Raw genomic sequence first — 19,149 nt, 5'->3', positions numbered from 1 at the left:
GGTTATTTTTCTCAATATCTGACATGAAATCAGAATAAACCTTTTGCGTTTTAGGTCAATTAGGATTACCATCATTTTTAATATTTATCAAAAGCCAGAATAATGAGAGAGAGAGAATATTTTAAGCCATTTTTATTACTTACTGCAGAGTCAAAAGTTTACATACTCTAAGATTACTATGCCTTTAAACAATTTTGGACTGCCCATATGATTATGTCATGTGTTTGGAAGCTTCTGATAGCTTTTTTTGGCAACATCTGAGTTAATTTCAGACACACCTGAGGATGTATTTTAATGCACACCTGAAACACACTGCTTCTTTGTGCAGCATCATAGGAAAGTCTAGCAAGTTCAGGAAGAGAATTGTGGACTTGCACAAGTATGGCCCATCCAAGGGTACCATTTCAAGATACCTGAAGGTGCCTCGTTCATCAGTACAAACAATTATACACAAGTACAAACAAGATGGGAATGTCCAGCCATCATACCGCTCAGGAAGGAGAGGGGTTCTGTGTCCCAGAGATGCTTTGGTCTGACATGTGCGTATCAATCCAAGGACAAAAGCAAAAAACCTTGTGAAGATGATGGCGGAAGCTGGTAATATTATGTCAATAACCACAGTGAAATGAGTAGTGCATCAACATGGGCTGAAATGCCACTATCAGGAAGAAGCCATTACTCCAAAAGAAACATAAAAAAGGCAGATTAAGGTTTAATACCTTAATTTTTGGAGACATGTCCTGTGGTCTGATGAAACTAAAATTGAACTTTTTGGGCATAATGACCATCGTTATGTTTGGAGGAAAAAGGGAGAAGCTTGGAAGCCTAAGAACACCATCCCAACTGTGAAACATGGGGGTGGCAGCATCATGTTGTGGGACTGTTTTGCTGCAGGAGGGACTGATGCACTTCACAAAATAGATGGCATTATGAGAGAAGAAGAAGATTATGTGGCAATACTGAAGCAACATCTCAAGACATCAGCCAGGAAGTTAAAGCTTGAAAGCTTGGTTGGAAATGGGTCTTCCAGGTGGACAATGACTCGAAGCATACTGCCAAAATGGTAACAAAGTGGCTTAAGAATAGCAAATTCAATGCTTTGGAGTGGCCATCACAAAGTCCTGATCTCAATCCTACTGAAAAGGCAGTTGCGAGCAAGGCGACCTACAAACCTGGATCAGTTACACCAGTTTTGTCAGGAGAAATGGGCGCAAATTCTGACCAACTATTGTGAGAAGCTTGTGGAAGGATATCCCAAATGTTTCACCCAAGTCATTAAGTTTAAGAGCAATGGTACCAAATACTAATGAAATGGATGTAAACTTTTGACTTTGCAGTAAGTCATAATAATGCCTTCTGGTTTCAACTGTAGTTGCCGAAAGTTTAGTTGATCCCACTAAAGTTCTCCTGCCACCACTCCACATTAAGATTGGACTGATGAAGCAGTTTGTGACAGCTCTACCTAAAGAAGAGACTTTTAATACCTGTGTACCAAGTTTCAAAAATAAAGGAAGGCATTTTTGTGGATCTGGATATTTGGAAACTCATGAAAGACTACGTGTTGGAAACAAAAATTAAAGCTGTTGAGAAAATGGCTTGGGATTCTTTTAAACAAGTTATGAAGAAATTTCTAGGTAAAAACAAAGATCCAAAATTGAAGTTCATTGTGGAGAACATACTGGAACATTTCAAAGCCTTGGGGTTTCTGATGAATTGGAAGTTACAATTTTTACATTACCATTTGGATTACTTTTCTGCAAACCTTGGTGCTGTTATCGAACAGTAAGGAGAAAGATTTCATCAGGATTTCAAGGAGATGCAACGACGATACCAAGGTAGGTAGGACGTGAACATGATTGGGCACTACAGCTGGATGCTTTACAGAGAAGATCAACAGGCCTTTTATAAGAGTAAAGGTGTCAAGAGAAGCTTTGAAAAGAAAAAGGTGCAAGAATTAATTTCCAATATAGTTGCAGAATCAATGCTCAATAAATTTTTATATATAATATTGTGTACATTTTTGGCTACACTAAAGATTTCTCTTGTTCATCTCGCTTGTATGTGATTCTACATACGTTTTGCTCAAAATCCATTGGTGATGGTTAAAAATTGAATTTTTTTTTTAAATTGGGGCATAAGAAAACATAAGAATCAGTAATTGGATTTGAAACAATTTTCATAACCCAAATTTTGCTTACCTGTGTTGTTAATGTCCATGCAGCTGCTGTAAAACAAGTTTCTGAACGGCTGTTCGCAGAACAAAGAAGTAGAACAAGATGGCTCCTCCGATAATTATGTTCAGAGAATAAAAAATTTGTTCCGCAATCTAAATAAAAAAAAGTGTTCCACAATCTAGTTTTAGTAGAATAAAAAATCTAGACAATGCATTCTTTGTAAAGGATTAAAAGAGCAGACATTTAAATATAAAGTTGCTCAGAATGACAAGGGGGCCGCACTACTATTTTAATGCTGAACGTCTGTAGACTTCAAATAAACGTTCCCAAAAAATGTAATCATGTGGAGTGACTTCACAATTATAGTGAATAGGCCTGCTGCAGACAATCGACACTACCTATACTGATACTAAATAAGGTTTATTTTCTCTCCAAATCGTCTTGTGGTAATTTTCCAAACCAGTTAATTAGCCCCTGGCAGGCTGACATGCCGCTAATTGCATGAGCTGTTAATTAGCTCTCAGCCTTATTTCCCTGCAAATGTTACTGCATCTCCTGTAAGAAAATGGCAATGATGATACAGATAAGTATGCAGCTACAGTAATTTTCTTCCTTTCTCGTTGTGACCAGCTATATCCATAGCCAATACAGCAATCTTCAGTTCCCTTTCTTACTAGACATGAGTCGTCCATTACCTACCCAAACAGAAACAAGTATGCAGCCTTTAACTTCCTAACATGCAGAATTTACAACAGATGCACTGAATTCATGATACATAAATTATTTCCTTTTGAAGAAAAATAATTCTTGCTAATACTCTCAAAGGGATTTCCTTATATAAGCCAGTTATGGCATATTACCAGGATACCAGTGGGTGATGTTCTATACAATCATGAGAACATGTTTTTTTTCTGCAGAGCTGTGCTCATGGCCGAATACTGTGGGGAGAAATGCTCTACTCATGACATCTCCTGCCTGCATTCTGGCCATTTACAGCTAGGTCTACACCACATTTAGCCAGTCCACAAAATGAAATATAACAAAAAGTATGGTGTGTTTTTTAGCAACCAAACTAAATGGAAGTCAATTGACAAACAAATGTAATAAGTATTACAGTCTGCAGAAATGTTGAAATACGGGCGCTTCGAAACAAAAGTGTGATAGATATCAAGGGAGTGACAGATAAAATTGATACAGAGCCTTTTAGGTGTGTATACTATTGCTTTCCTGAATTACCTAGGCCTTCAGCAGTAAAACAGAGCTGTCATTCTTTAATGATGTTGAGTTGACTCAACTTATTCTTCCTCAGTCAATACGACAAGCTTAACAACTACAGACATGTGCACCCTTAGTCCTCAGGTTTCATGTACGTGTTGTAAGAACAAGTTCCCCTTCTATCTTTTGGGTATTTTCTCTTGTTTTTTTTTCTGGAATCAATAATCCAGAAGAAAAGGAGACATGTCCGTTTTTAATCAGATTTGCGGAACAAACTCGTCCATTTGAGTTAATGGGTCAGTGGAAAACATGGTTAGCGCTCTGATGGCATACTAGTTGCATCTGTCGCATGTCTGTTTTCACACTGTCTATATGGGAATCCTCAATCCGATTTTTTTTTTTTGCATTCAAGGAAAACTAATGATGTGGATGATAAAAACTGACACATTGACCAGTGATGAAAATCTGATCTAAAACAATGATGAAAATTGGTCAGTTGATTTTTGTACAAGAACAAACTGATGTGTGAATGAGGCCTTACATAGCATATTCTTGTTATTTTTGTCAGTCACAGAGCCCTCTGTTATTACATAGTCGTCTCTTGTTAGATATAAAATGACTGCTGATAGGGTAGTTTCTGACCAGAAGACCGGTCCGTCAGCTCCTCCATCAGAAAAGAAGCTTTTCCATGCTCCAGCAGACGTCATTGGATTATACTTGTATATCTAACAAGAGAGGACGGTATGTAATAAAGACAGGGGGCTATAAATAATCCAATATGTAAGGGACGGTGCTGTACATAACAAGAGAAGGCACTGTGTAATAAGGGACGGCAATATACATAATAAAGGAGACTATGTAAGAGGTATATATGTGTGTGTGGCTATATATACACACATCTATAGCTTTGTCGCCATAAAAGGTGGGGGGCCCAGACATATTTCTTGCACAGGGGCCCCAAGCAGTCAGTGTACGTCCCTTACACAGATTATACAAGGACCATAAACTCATCTGAGCCCTAAGCTTATTCAATGGGAAATTTATAGTTTTTAAGCAAAATGAAGAAAAAGTAAGGGACAGCATTATACATAACAGCAGAGGAAGCTATATAATAAGAGACGGCACCATATATAACTAGAGAGGATGGTACATAATAAGGGACGGTGTTATACAAAATAAAAAAGGAAACCATGCAACTAGGGATGGCGCTATACATAATAAGTTAATACACTATATACTAAGGGATTGTACTATACATAATAAGGCTACATTCCAGTATTTGTGTGAAGTGTCGGTGTGCAGCCCGCTTTTACAGACTCATTGAGCATGTCCTATTCTGATCCCCAAAATCGGATCAGAAAAGGACATTCTCTGACCCTCACAGATCTCATTCTCAGATCCGTGATTTTTATGGATGTGTGAATGGATCTATAAAACTCTAAGAGTCCGTGTGCCGTCCAATAAAAAAAATCGGGCAGCTCACGGACATTTCACACAAATGTGAGAATGCAGCCTAAGGAATTTTACAGATAACATTATCATTCCAAGTCACACAGTGCAGATACAGAATAATATTTACATCCAGGTACTTACCGCTGACGTCTCATCTGATCAGAGGTTTTCTGCTTCTTCTCCATCTGGTCAGACCTTCATGTCGACATCTCCCAGCCACGACTTGTCTTGTCACAATGATCAGCGCAGCCCTAAAAATAACCAGGTCACATACATTGTATGTGTATCTCCCCCACACTGCGCCCCTGACTACAGATATGTACCCCACCATTAATATACTGTTAGCCACTTAGTAATCAAAATATAAAGTGATAAGCAGCTCTGTGCCCCCCCATTAACTATAATCTCCACCGGCCAATAATATAAATTATTCAGTCTCTGTGACTCTCCCAAATTAACTATGTGCACTCGGAAAATATACAAGGTTTTACAGTACAAGCTAAGTGAATGAGATTCCTGAAGTCTCATGCACACATTGCTTATTTTTTCTTTGCAGATTTGAAGCAGATTAAAATCTGCATAATGTCAATTCTTGCAACGTATTTCACCCGTATTAACGAATGGGGGAAATACGCAACAAAAGTGTGTAAAAAATGTGACAAAAACTGTATTTTAAGCAGCGTTCTTCCAGCCAACACAATAGCATATGCAGTCGAATTTTCTCCTGCAAAATCTGAACATGTGCACACAGCCTTAGTCCCTGTCCTGCGCCCTCCCTTTCATTAGAAGTCCTTGATAGCTTCATAATGAATTTGGGGTGGGAGAAGACATTATCAGGTACTGACCATCCTCCGCCATCTCCCAATTCATTACAAGTCCCACACAGCATCTTCTCCCACCTTTCAATTCATTACAAAGTGTCCTATACACCTTACCCCCATCATTGCTCTCCTCCACCACCCCATCATTGCTCTCCTCCACCACCCCATCATTGCTCTCCATCCCCATCATTGCTCTCCTCCACCACCCCCATCATTGCTCTCCCCACACCACCCCCATCATTCCTCTCCCCACACCACCCCCATCATTCCTCTCCCCACACCACCCCCATCATTCCTCTCCCCACACCACCCCCATCATTCCTCTCCCCCACCACCCCCATCATTACTCTCCCCCACCACCCCCATCATTGTTCTCCCCACAACACCCCCATCATTGCTCTCCCCCAACAACCCCATTATTGTTCTCTCCCAGCACCCCCATCATTGCTCTCCCCCAGCACCCCCATCACTGCTCTCCCCCAGCACCTCCATCATTGCTCTGCCCCAGCACCCCCATCATTACTCTCTCCCAGCACCCCCATCATTGCTCTCTCCCAGAACCCCCATCATTGCTCTCTCCCAGCACCCCCATCATTGCTCTCCCCCATCATTGCTCTCCCCCAGCACCCCCACCATTCCTCTCCCCCACCACCCCCTATCATTGATCTCTCCCACCACTCCCATCATTGCTCTCTCGCAGCACCTCCATCATTGCCCTCTTCCAGCACCTCCATCATTGCTCTCTCCCAGCACCTCCATCATTCCTCTCTCCCAGCACCATCATTGCGCTCTCCCAGCACCCCCATCATTGCTCTCTCCCAGCACCCCAATCATTGCTCTCTCCTAGCACCCCCATCATTGCTCTCTCCCAGCACCCCATCATTGCTCTCTCCCAGCACCTCCATCATTCCTCTCTCCCAGCACCATCATTGCCCTCTTCCAGCACCTCCATCATTGCTCTCTCCCAGCACCTCCATCATTCCTCTCTCCCAGTACCATCATTGCGCTCTCCCAGCACCCCCATCATTGCTCTCTCCCAGCACCTCCATCATTCCTCTCTCCCAGCACCATCATTGCTCTCTCCCAGCACCCCCATCATTGCTCTCTCCCAGCACCCCCATCATTGCTCTCTCCTAGCACCCCCATCATTGCTCTCTCCTAGCACCCCATCATTGCTCTCCCCCAGTCTGCAACAGATTTACCAGGCTGCAGAGCAAATCACAATTACTGGGTGCCCACACATAGCATAGACAGTAAAACAAACCATTTATAATCAGCAGCACGTTTAGTAATCATTAGAAAACAAAGCAGCAAAAAAATGACAATAAAATAAAAAGTTCAAATGTTTTAAGTTTTAATTCCTTAATGGATACAGCACAGAGATAATTATAAAATTATTAAGATACATTAACTGCAACATTGCGTAAAGATCATTGGCAAAGTTATAGTTTTCTTTAGTGAACAGTTTTTGTTTGCTTGTTGCTCATGTTGCTTTAGCTTTTGGCTTTAAAGTCTGTGCTATGAAACACATTCAGAACAGACTTTAAGAAGCAAATTTTTAATGCTAAAATCCTAGTGAATTACATACTGTACAAACAAAAAAATGCTCTATTACAGTATAACCCCAGTTACCAACCCTTTCTAGAAATTATTTCACCGCTTACAACAGATATTTTGTAAGAAATGAACCCACTTTGTATTTCCAGGTAGACTGGTAAAATAATGTACAAAATGAAAATATCCCAGGTGTTGATATGGATCAGTCCAGAAAATTTCTACCAAGGAGTGCTTCATGTTATTGAGAGGTACAACAGAGTTGCTGTAAAGTCACCCGCTGGTATGTTACATTCGGTCTCCACAGTGAAAATAACAAATACGACGACTGCCACATAAATGACATTCAGCTTGCTTGAGAGAAATTCCATTTTGGATGAGATTATCATCTCATTACTCCTACTTAATGTCCTAATCCTAAAAGAGTTTAGTCACTTTATCAGTTATAGTTAAGATGAAACGTCTTCTTTAAAATCACTGTCAATATATCAATCCACTGTCAGTGGCCTGCGTGGAACCCTCCAACCCAAGGATTCTGGGAAAGGGACTAAGGCCTCATTTTTCCCTTCTTTGGTGCTCCATCACATTTACTTAGAAGTGGACAGAAGATAGAAAATAACCTTTAGATCTTTCTGAAGAGTATAAGACACATCTAGGAAAGAAAACACAATCTAGGAATATGAACATATAAAGGAAAACATTTTTTATTCTAAAAATGTAGTCCTTTAGCAGCCAATTGTTAAAAATTGTGCCTTCCAATATGCCCTGACAACATGTGGCTGGAGGGCTAGCAGTGGCAGGCCACTACTTTATGCTTTTATTTTCACCAGTGATGGCATATGACCAGAGCATCTACAGTATGATTAATGGGATTCTGACCTCTAAGAATGAAGGCTTTTCACAGTTACTTTAATAATGAATTCAATTGACAGGTTTTCCTTGTACACAAGTAAAAATAACTTGGATTTCGTTTTTGAATTGCAAAGTTTAGTAGCTCAGTTAGCCAATCAAAAAACGTGACATTTCCTTTGGATGACATGCTCTTTGTCAAGCATTAGATTGTAGGTGTTACAACAGAGAAGCACAGTGAGTAGCAGTATGACCACTCCGGTTCTGTGCTGTAAATGCCGCAAGAATCTGGTATAATCGCTCTAGTGAGAGGCGCTGTGTAGCATAATGCAGCAGGACACTAATAATACTAGCTTCCTGCTGCATGTGCTACACAGCGCCTCTCAACACAACGTTTTTACTGCTACTCCCTGCACTTCTCTATTGAATTCTGATGCTTGAGAAAACAGGTAATCTGACCAAAACGTCACATTTTTGGATTGCCTAACTACTAATAGAGCAATTATTGCAATTTGGCAGAGAACCAAATTCTTTTTACTGCTGTATAAGGGCACCTTGTATTGGGATTGGAGTGTTGTGTTCCCTTGTAATACTTGCACCATAGCCACCAGCTGTGCAGGGAAAATGGAAAAACTAATGTAGCGTTAAATTTTCAATCTCAGGACTGGTGAAATGGCATATGCTTTTGGGATGTTAAAAATTGATTAGAAGGTCCTTCTAAATCCAGCAAACTGACTGCTGAGATCAAGTTTTTTGGAATGGATTACAAAACAAAAAATTAATTAAGGTTTCTGGCAGAATAAGACCTGTGATAAACTAGAAGAGCTGCTGTTTAAACTCATTTTTTGATGAACTAACTGTTCAGATTTTCATCCAGGTTCAAAATAACTACCAACTAACTGTGCTCATCTGCATAAAAATGTCCAGAATCCTTAGCTGTGGCCAAATTCATGCATGACGAAGGCAAGTTTTTGGTTCAGTAAAACAAGCAAATTGTTGGTTGACCTGTGCTCTTTTTGTGTGTTTAAGGTGTAGCTTTTAATTACACTTCATTGCGCCTCTGAGTAAATAAAGCAGAGGTTATAGTGTTAAGGCGCATTCAGACGTCCATACAAATCAATCCGATCTTGGACTGCAATGTACAAACTGGGTGCAGGACTCCGTACCCGAGAATGACAGCTTCATATATTTATATAAAAGCTATCACGCTCGGGTCAGGAGAATCGCGGCCAGTCCGTGCATTGCGGTTCGAGATCGGACCGATTTGTATGGACATTTCAATGTGCCCATAGAACTGATGGGGATAAGAGTAACCATTAAAAAAAGAGAATTGCACCTTGTGGGGTTGGAGCAAAAACATTTCAACCAAATCTCTCTTTATTGCACTACATTTAACCAAAACACTAATAGCATCCCTTCACCACCAAAGTACCATTTTAACATTAAAGATGCATCCCTATTTTTGTCTTGATATCCATATAAGCACATTTGGTAGAGAATGTTTGGTCTACATGTTTAAAAAAGTTCTTTTTTTCCAATAAGCCTCCCTAAAATTTCTTAATTTACACCAGACATATTTACAGCTTAATGGCAGAGCCTGTGGTCGGATTAGAAATTCATATGTATATGTCTAATAGAAAGATATATATATTGGATTTTTGTACAACATTTCAAATTCCCTTTAGCATGTACATAAACTTTTTACTTTGGAAATATGGCGATAAGGGGCTGCAGAACATATTTCCTAGTATATGCCAATACTGCAATATAAAGTGATCTAAAAGGCATCACTTGTGCTTTTGTGGGTCCTGAATTTGCTACGTGACGGCCACAACAGCATTATCAGTCATACATGGCAAAGGAACCCTCAAGGAAGCACCGGGCAGTTGTGGCCATTTGCAGTGTACGAACACAAAGAGGAATGAATAGAGTAGAAATCCCACAACAAGAGTGGTGTCGTGTCCTGATCTGATTTCATATGTCCGCACTTCAGGTAGTTGTGATGTAGAAATGAAGAAAAAGCCCACATCCAGGATCATTGAACATGGGAGCCATTAAAGAAAGATCCGTTCACAGGCCCATTGATCATCATCAGAACTGGAAAACGAGAGGACACATTCCTCCTACTATGCGTAGAATTCCTCATGATTGTCCGGTTTTTGATAGGAAACGCTAGCTGGTTTGGGCTCTTCCAGAGCGTAACTTCCTTCATCTTTCTTTTTCATGCGGTAAATCAGCAGCATCACTAAAAATGCAGCAAATAGGGCTCCGACCACTCCTCCTACTATCACCGCTAGAAAAGAAGAAAACGTTCATTAGTATTGGCTCATGATTTCTATGAAAACTTCAGAATTGTGTAGTGTTTTATATTTTCACAATATTTGTACCTGTAGCATTTTGTTCATCTACTTAAAGGCTAATGCATAGCAACTGAAATTACACTGGAAAACGAACATCCTTAACCCCTTTACCAACTTGGGGTTTTCCGCTTTCGTGTTTTTGCTCCCCTTCTTCCCAGAGCCATAACTTTTTTATTTTTCAATCAATATGGCCTTGTGAGGGCTTGTTTTTTGAGGGACGAGTTGTACTTTTGAACAACACCATTTATTTTACCATATAATGTCTTGGAAATGTGAAAAAAATTTCAAGTGCGGTGAAATTGCAAAAAAAAAAAAAAAAGTGCAATTCCACAGTTGTTTTTTTTTTTTTTACCACGTTCACTGAATGGTAAAACTGAGCTGCCATTATTATTCTCCAGGTCATTACAAGTTTATAGATATCAAACATGTATAGGTTCTTTTTATTTAAGTGGTGAAAAAAATTCCAAAGTTTGTAAAAAGAAAATAAATGGCGCCATTTCCTGAGACCTGCAGCGTATCCGTTTTTAGGGTTCTGGGTACGAGTGAGGGCTTATTTTTTGCGTGCTGAGTTGACGTTTTTATTGATACCATTTTGGGGCAGATAAAATGTTTCCATCATCCGTTTTTGCATTTTATTGCAAAGCTGCGGCGACCAAAAAAACGTAATTCTGGCATTTACATTTTTTTCTCATAACGCCATTTACCGATTGGATTAATTATTTTTATATATTATTAGATTGGGAACTTCTGAATGTGGCGATACCAAATAGGTGTATTTTTGATTTTTATTATATATATATATATATATATATATATATATATATATATATATATATATATATATATATATATATATATAGTTTTATCTTGAATGGGGCAAAAGGGAGGTGATTTGAACTTTTATATTTTTTTTATATTTTTAAAAACATTTTTTTTCTTTTTACTTGCTTCAATAGTTTCTAGTGTCTAGAAGCTGTGATCATCTGAGCGCTTGTGTTACATTTAGCAGGTCTTCAGCCCTGTTGTGTGTAACAAAAATGCTCATCTGCTATGAACGCCAACCGCTGGGCGGTGCTCATAGCAGATTGGTTATGACTAGTGTTGAGCGAATTTGTTCGGCATTTCAAATTTGGTTTCATGTTCGGGGTCCCGGCTTGTTCGCACCAAAAAAATCGTCTCCGCCCATGAACATCCCTGATCAGCGTGAGAGCGTGGCAAATCAGGGATGTTCATGGGCAGAGCCGATTTTTTTGCGCGAACAAGCCAGAACCCCGAATACGAACCCGAATTTGAAATGCCGAACAAATTCGCTCAACACTAGTTATTACAACCACAGGGGTCTCCTACAAACACCTGGTTGTCATGCCAACCCATCGGGGCTTACGATCATGTGACGCGTCGGGTGCACCAATGGGTGGGACTTATGACGCACTTCCGGCCAGGCCACTTTAAATGTGGAGTTTTACAGCGGCGTTAAACATGTTAACAGCCGCGGGTGGATCGCGATTCCACCCACGGCTGTTAGGGGCACATGACAGCTGATCAGATCAACTGTCATGTGCCAGGAAAGATGCGGGCTCTGCGCCGGAACCCGCATCAAAGCGAGGGGTACGACCTTGGATGTACCTACATGTCCAAGGTCGTAAAGAGGTTAATGTAATTATGACGACATGGTTGGACGCTATTAAATGTACCGGGAAGACGGCGATCATATGTAATACTTTTCTTTTTTGTCTTGTGGAATTTGCTGACAGAATATGTGCCAAATTCATTAAAATGGTGTTCATGGTTCATGAATTTTGCACACAGTTGAAAATGGTCTTTATTTTTTACTTGAACCTGTTTTGCAATTTTGTTTAGTGCAAGAAGTTGCACAAATTGTAAAATTGGTCAAAAATTGCACCAAAATATCTGGCGTACATAAAATCACTCGAGGTGGAGACTGGAGTACATTTGCAATGTATTTTGCAACTTTTCAAAAAGTTGCAAATAATGAATTGGGTGAAAATATCTGGAAAATCTAAATTGCGCCCACAATGGGTGTAAATTAAAAGAAGAATTTGACGCAAATGAAAGACAGGCGAAAAACTACAAAAATAGACAACAGGGGCAAATACAATAATGAATCGGGCTCATAGTTTTCGTGATTGAAATGTAATTCTTCAGCCACTATGATCTTTGGAGTGCTGATGAAAGATTTGCCTTAAGGCAGCGGCCCCACTATCAGTATTTAGTCAGTATTTTTTCTCATGAGAGGGAGACAAAACCAGGAGTGGGTGATAAATGCAGAATTGGTGACTTGTTTCTTCTATTAGGCCACGGCCTCACTATCAGTATTTGGTCAGTATTTTTTCTCAGGAGCCAAAACCAGGTGAGGAATAATCAGAGAAAAGTACACTGCTCAAAAAAGGGAACACTCAAATAACACATCCTAGATCTGAATGAATGAAATATTCTCATTGAATACTTTGTTCTGTACAAAGTTGAATGTGCTGACAACAAAATCACACAAAAATCATCAATGGAAATCCAATTTATTAATCAATGGAGGCCTGGATTTGGAGTCACCCCCAAAATTAAAGTGGAAAAACACACTACAGGCTGATCCAACTTTGATGTAATGTCCTTAAAACAAGTCAAAATGAGGCTCAGTATTGTGTGTGGCCTCCACGTGCCTGTATGACCTCCCTACAACGCCTGGGCAAGCTCCTGATGAGGTTGCGGATGGTCTCCTGTGGGATCTCCTCCCAGACCTGGACTAAAGCATCCGCCAACTCCTGGACAGTCTGTGGTGCAACGTGACGTTGGTGGATGGAGCGAGACATGATGTCCCAGATGTGCTCAATCAGATTCAGATCTGGGGAACGGGCGGGCCAGTCCATAGCTTCAATGCCTTCATCTTGCAGGAACTGCTGACACACTCCAGCCACATGAGGTCTGGCATTGTCCTGCATTAGGAGGAACCCAGGGCCAAAAGCACCAGCATATGGTCTCACAAGGGGTCTGAGGATCTCATCTCTGTACCTAATGGCATTCAGGCTACCTCTGGCGAGCACATGTAGGACTGTGCGGCCCTCCAAAGAAATGCCACCCCACACCATTGCTGACACACTGCCAAACTGGTCATGCTGAAGGATGTTGTAGGCAGCAGATCGCTCTCCACGGCGTCTCCAGACTATGTCATGTCTGTCACATGTGCTCAGTGTGACCCTGCTTTCATCTGTGAAGAGCACAGGGCGCCAGTGGCGTCTTTGCCAATCCTGGTGTTCTGTGGCATTTCTTTGGAGGGCCGCACATCAAAGTTGGATCAGCCTGTAGTGTGTTTTTCCACTTTAATTTTGGTGGCGACTCCAAATCCAGGCCTCCATTGGTTAATAAATTTGATTTCCATTGATGATTTTTGTGTGATTTTGTTGTCAGCACATTCGACTTTGTACAGAACAAAGTATTCAATGAGAATATTTCATTCATTCAGATCTAGGATGTGCTATTTGAGTGTTCCCTTTATTTTTTTGAGCAGTGTATAATAGAAACAAGTGCACCAATTCTGCATTTATCACCCACTCCTGAGAAAAAATACTGACCGAAAAATGATAGTGATGCCATGGCCTTAATGTGAGGTTGGTGACATTTCCCAATAAATGTAGACCACATGAATAAAATGTGCCTCTCTGACCAATGCCTGCAATAATGTATGTATGCTATTTGTAACTAGTCTCACCCAGCTTCTCTCTAATCCTTTCCATTGAGAGAAGCCAGATGAGCCTTGTCAGCACGCTATCGCAATTATGCAAAATTCATACTTCCGATCATGTGACTACACGTGCCCAAGGGTTATACAGTGGAATCGTGACAGTGGACGCGTCACACACTAAAATAATTTGTCAGTCTGCAGTCACACAGAGTGACTGCAGAATTTACGGTACTTCTTCTCGTAAACCTTGCACTGGCTGTCTAATCTCCTGACCTGAGCTTGACAGCTGCATAGAAATACATCACGCCGCCATGTTCAGGTCAGGAGAGCCGCCGGCCAGTCCACTGCGATCATCGCACGAGTTATACATCCGTCTGGTGGGAGAGCTTCTTTAAAGGGCAGAGACAAAGTTTTATCCTCTTAATATATTGAAATCATCATATTATAGTACTGTGTACTTACAATTGCTCATTTTGTCTTTCTACCCAGATAATAATTATTTTCTTTTCTCTCCTCTACTTAGAAACAGGAAGTCTCTTGTCCCTGCATTTATCATTCCCCTCTTCAACTTCTGACCAAACTGCTCCCTCCCCCAGCCATTGCCTTTTGCAGTAGCTTATGAGTCATTCAAGCAAAACTAACCTCCTTTGTTTTTAATCCCGTGATGTCATAGACCTAATGGAAAACAGAAGAATTAACTGGGTAGAAAGGCAAAATAGGCAATTGTAAGTACATAGTCTATACACACGTGGTCAAAATTGTTGGTACCCCTCGTTTAATGAAAGAAAAACCCACAATGGTCACAGAAATAACTTGAATCTGACAAACGTAATAATAAATTAAAAATCTATGAAAATGAACAAATGAAAGTCAGACATTGCTTTTCAACCCTGCTTCCACAGATTTTTAAAAAAAATTAAACTCATGAAATAGGCCTGGACAGAAATGATGGTTCTTCTTAACTTAATATTTTGTTGAACAACCTTCTGAGGCAATCACTTCAATCAAACGATTCCTGTAACTGCTCCAGTTGTCTCGTGTTTGAAGGTTGCCTTTTCCAGACGGCATGTTTCAGCTCTTTCCAAAGATGCTCAATAGGATTTAGGTAAGGGCTCATAGAAGGCCACTTTAGAATAGTCCAATGTTTTTCTCTTAGCCATTCTTGGGTGTGTTTAGCTGCGTGTTTTGGGTCATTATCCTGTTGCAAGACCCATGACCTACGACTGAGACCAAGCTTTCTGACACTGGGCAGCACATTTCTCTCTAGAATCCCTTGACAGACTTGAGATTTCATTGTACCCTGCAAAGATTCAAGACACTCTGTGACAGATGCAGCAAAGCAGCCCCAGAACTTAACAGAACCTCCTCCATGTTTCACAGTAGGGACAGTGTTCTTTTCTTGATATGCTTCATTTTTCCATCTGTGAACATAGAGCTGATGTGCCTTGCCAAAAACTTCCATTTTTGTCTCATCTGTCCATAGGACATTCTCCCAGAAGCTTTGTGGCTTGTCAATGTGGCACCCCAGGGGTCTGGTTACCACAGTAATAGAAATATTACGTCTGAGAGCAAGTGGGAGGTTTCTCTGGTCAGGAGCCCTAAGCATGCAACACCGCCCGCCCAGACCTGGGAGGGGAGGAATCTGCCCTTATAAACTGGGTCTGGGGCGGGATTAGGTCAGTCAGAGCCTGGAGAGGGAAAGCAAGAACTAGGAGCTCTGTAGGAGCAGGAGCGAGTGCCAGGGGCTGGAAGCCAGATAGCTCGCCCTGGCTGAAGACACTAAGACCGGACACGGAGTCCGAGGTTGTGGGGACATCCAGGTCCAGCAGCAGAATCCAGCCGGCAGGGGATTCCAGGTCCTCTGGCCATAGAAGCCCGGAGGCACGGTCACAAGCAAGGGACCAGCACCGCCATCGTGGAGCGGAGGCTAACAGAAGGCCCCAAGTCACCAGCCATACGGGTGAGCACCACACGGTATACTCACGGACGTGGGCTACTTCTACCCGCATACAGCAAGGTAGCCAGGAAGAGTGCAGATAGACAGGGAGGCCTACAACTCCACCTGGCCAGGGGAGATCCTGCTTGCTCACAGACTGACCAGGCCTCTACTGCTAACCAGTACTCCCGGGAGGGTCTGCTTTATAACACCAGTAAAGACCCTGAACTGCACTGCACAGACTCGGAGTTGTTCCTGCTGCGCTCGTGCACCATCACTCCCATCATCCATACCAAATGCCCTGAGGCTATACTTCTCCCGTGGGGAGTCATCCCATTCTTAGCTGCACACACAACACCGGCCTCAGCGGTCTGCCTTGCAGCGGCGGTCCCAACTGACTGCAATTCACGGGTGGCGTAGTCGGACCATCATCATACCAATAACCCTGCCAATGATTTGACCACCCTGGGCACGGACCGGGTCATCGCCACGGAGACTACAACCCCCAGCGATCCGGCTCCGGGTATTCCCCGCACACACGTGCATGCACAACACAGGCCCAGGGGGCGAGTCATCAACATGTAGCCTTGCAATTCCAGTCTGGCTTTTTTATGATTTTTTTTCAACAATGGTGTTCTCCTTGGTCGTCTCCCATGAAGTCCACTTTAGATCAAACAACGACGGATGGTGCGATCTGACACTGATGTTCCTTGAGTTTGAAGTTCACCTTTACTCTCTTTAGAAGTTTCCCTGCGCTCTTTTGTTACCATTCGTATTATCAGTCTCTTTGATTTGTCATCAATTTTCCTCCTGTGGCCAAGTCCAGGGAGGTTAGCTAAAGTCCCATGGATCATGAATTTCTGAATAATATGTGCAACTGTAGTCACAGGAACATCCAGCTGCTTGGATCTAGATGGTCTTATAACCTTTACCTTTAACATGCTTGTCTATAATTTTCTTTCTAATCTCCTGAGACAACTCTTTCCTTTGCTTCTGGTCCATGCTGAGTGTGGTACACACCATGTCACCAAACAGCACAGTGAGTATCTGTAGCCCTATATACAGGCCCACTGACTGATTACAACTTGATTAAACATGTCCCTTTTGTCACATTATTTTCAGGGGTACCATCACTTCTGTCCAGGCCTATATCATGAGTTTAATTTTTTTTTAAATTCTGTGGAATCAGGGTTGAAAAGCAATGTCTGACTTTCATTTGTTCATTTTCATAGATTTTTAATTTATTATTACTAGTGTTGAGCGAGTATGTTCTATTAACCCTTTCTCCGAGTATGCTCGGGCCGAGCTCCGAGTATTTTTAGCTGCTCGGTGATATGTTTGAATCGCTCCCGTGTGCATGATTTGCAAATGTTTGACAGTTTTATTACATGTGAGGAATGTCTATTTCTGTGACAATTGTGGGTTTTTCTTTCATTAAACGAGGGGTACCAATAATTTTGACCACGTGTGTATAATATGAAGATTGCAATGTATTGTCCAGTCCAAATCTGACTGACGGCAGACTTATGAATCCCCCCTAATTAAATATGCCTTGAAAATGTTGTTCACTACTCAGAAAACCCCTTCTTGTTTGCTATATTCCCCAATATAAAATAAAAACTGCTTGTAGTGACCTCTGGTATCGGCGCTGTTCCAACACGTTTCGACCCGCAGACGAAGACTGATGGTTAAACGCGTGTCGGGGTTGGCACCATTTCAGTGGGATAGGACAAGTATAACAAAGGGTATAATGGATACCGTTCACTTTATGATGCTTTATCTCTGTGATATACAGTATTATTACCAATATTACCGCTTTCTGATTCTGGTATATGCTCTATATATGCTTGCCATATTATCTTACATTATTGGGCATAATGTATTATTTGGCAGATTAATATCTATTCATGTTCCTATGTATATGTATACTGCACTTTATGACAACACACTTTTAGACAATATTCTAAATAGAAACTTTACTTATTCTCCAATTCATGTGTACTGTAAACATTCTTTTTGTCCTATCCTGTGGTAACATGTTGTCACTTTTTCTAAGGACATTTTTTAACTTTATTCTTATTCTTAACAATGCTTTGAACTTTTAACTTTCAGGCTCCATATCTCACCATGCACTACTGCTTCGAACGTGACACTACCATCATTTTATAGACAGTCATCTTGGCTATCTCATACATAAAATGGACTTGCAACTATTTAGCATATGATTATTTATACAGATTCTTGTCATGTTACTGCATTGTTACTGTTTTAATTTTTAGTATTTTGTTAATCCACCTTTAACTTTTAACACTGCCTGAATCCTTCTGGGCATGCTCTCGATCAGAACCCGGAGGAAACCCACGCAAATATCGGGAGAACATACAAACTCCTTGCAAATGTTGTCTTTGGTGGGATTTGAACCCAGGACACCTGCGCTGCAAGGCTGCAGTGCTAATTGCAGCACGGTGGCTCAGTGGTTAGCACTGAAGCCTTGCACCACTGGAGTCTTGGGTTCAAATCCCACCAAGGACAACATCTGCAAGGAGTTTGTATGTTCTCCCCATGTTTGCGTGGGTTTCCTCCGTGTTCTCTGGTTTCCTCTCACACTCCAAAGACATACTGATAGGGAATTTAGATTGTGAGCTCTGATGGGGACAGTGACCATAATGTCTGCAAAGCACTGTGGAGTTAATGGCGCTATATAAGTGAGTAAAATAAATAATAAATTCAAACACATCTCAAATGAAATCTGATCCCAGGTCTTTTCTACACATTTCAGAACATTTTTACCCTTTTGCTCGTCACTGTATATATTTTTATTATCAACAAATTGTTATTATTGTGGGTTTAGGACTATGTTTCCTCAATTTTTCCGTTTTGATTACGATTTACTGTTGTCCATTAATTATTTTTCTTATCGATGGATTGTATATTTATGATTTATACTTTTTATTTGTCTGTGTCTGATAAGTTTGCATTGTATGTATGTGCTGCATGTGTCTGATATATTCACGGCATATGAGCTGTATGTGTCTGGTATGTGAGCAGCGCGTATCGAATACGTGAGCGGTGTGTGTTGGGTGCATATGTCTGA

General features: G+C 41.1%; 1 protein-coding gene across 1 annotated transcript in view; it reads right to left on the bottom strand.

Moving 5' to 3' along the window:
• Window positions 1-6,994: 6,994 nt before the first annotated feature.
• SDC3 (syndecan 3) overlaps window positions 6,995-19,149 on the bottom strand; it is a 172,239-nt gene continuing 160,084 nt past the window's right edge. The window contains exon 5 of the mRNA XM_073666020.1: window positions 6,995-10,358. Coding sequence (XP_073522121.1) covers window positions 10,192-10,358 — 167 coding nt within the window. The 3' untranslated portion in view covers window positions 6,995-10,191. The remainder of the gene's footprint in view (window positions 10,359-19,149) is intronic.

Source organism: Phyllobates terribilis, unplaced genomic scaffold (assembly GCF_046119375.1).
Source record: "Phyllobates terribilis strain yellow unplaced genomic scaffold, ASM4611937v1 Scaffold_2__4_contigs__length_985480577, whole genome shotgun sequence".
NCBI lineage: Eukaryota > Metazoa > Chordata > Amphibia > Anura > Dendrobatidae > Phyllobates > Phyllobates terribilis.
The sequence above is the reverse complement of the archived record's forward strand: the minus strand, read 5'-3'. Positions and strand labels throughout refer to the sequence as shown.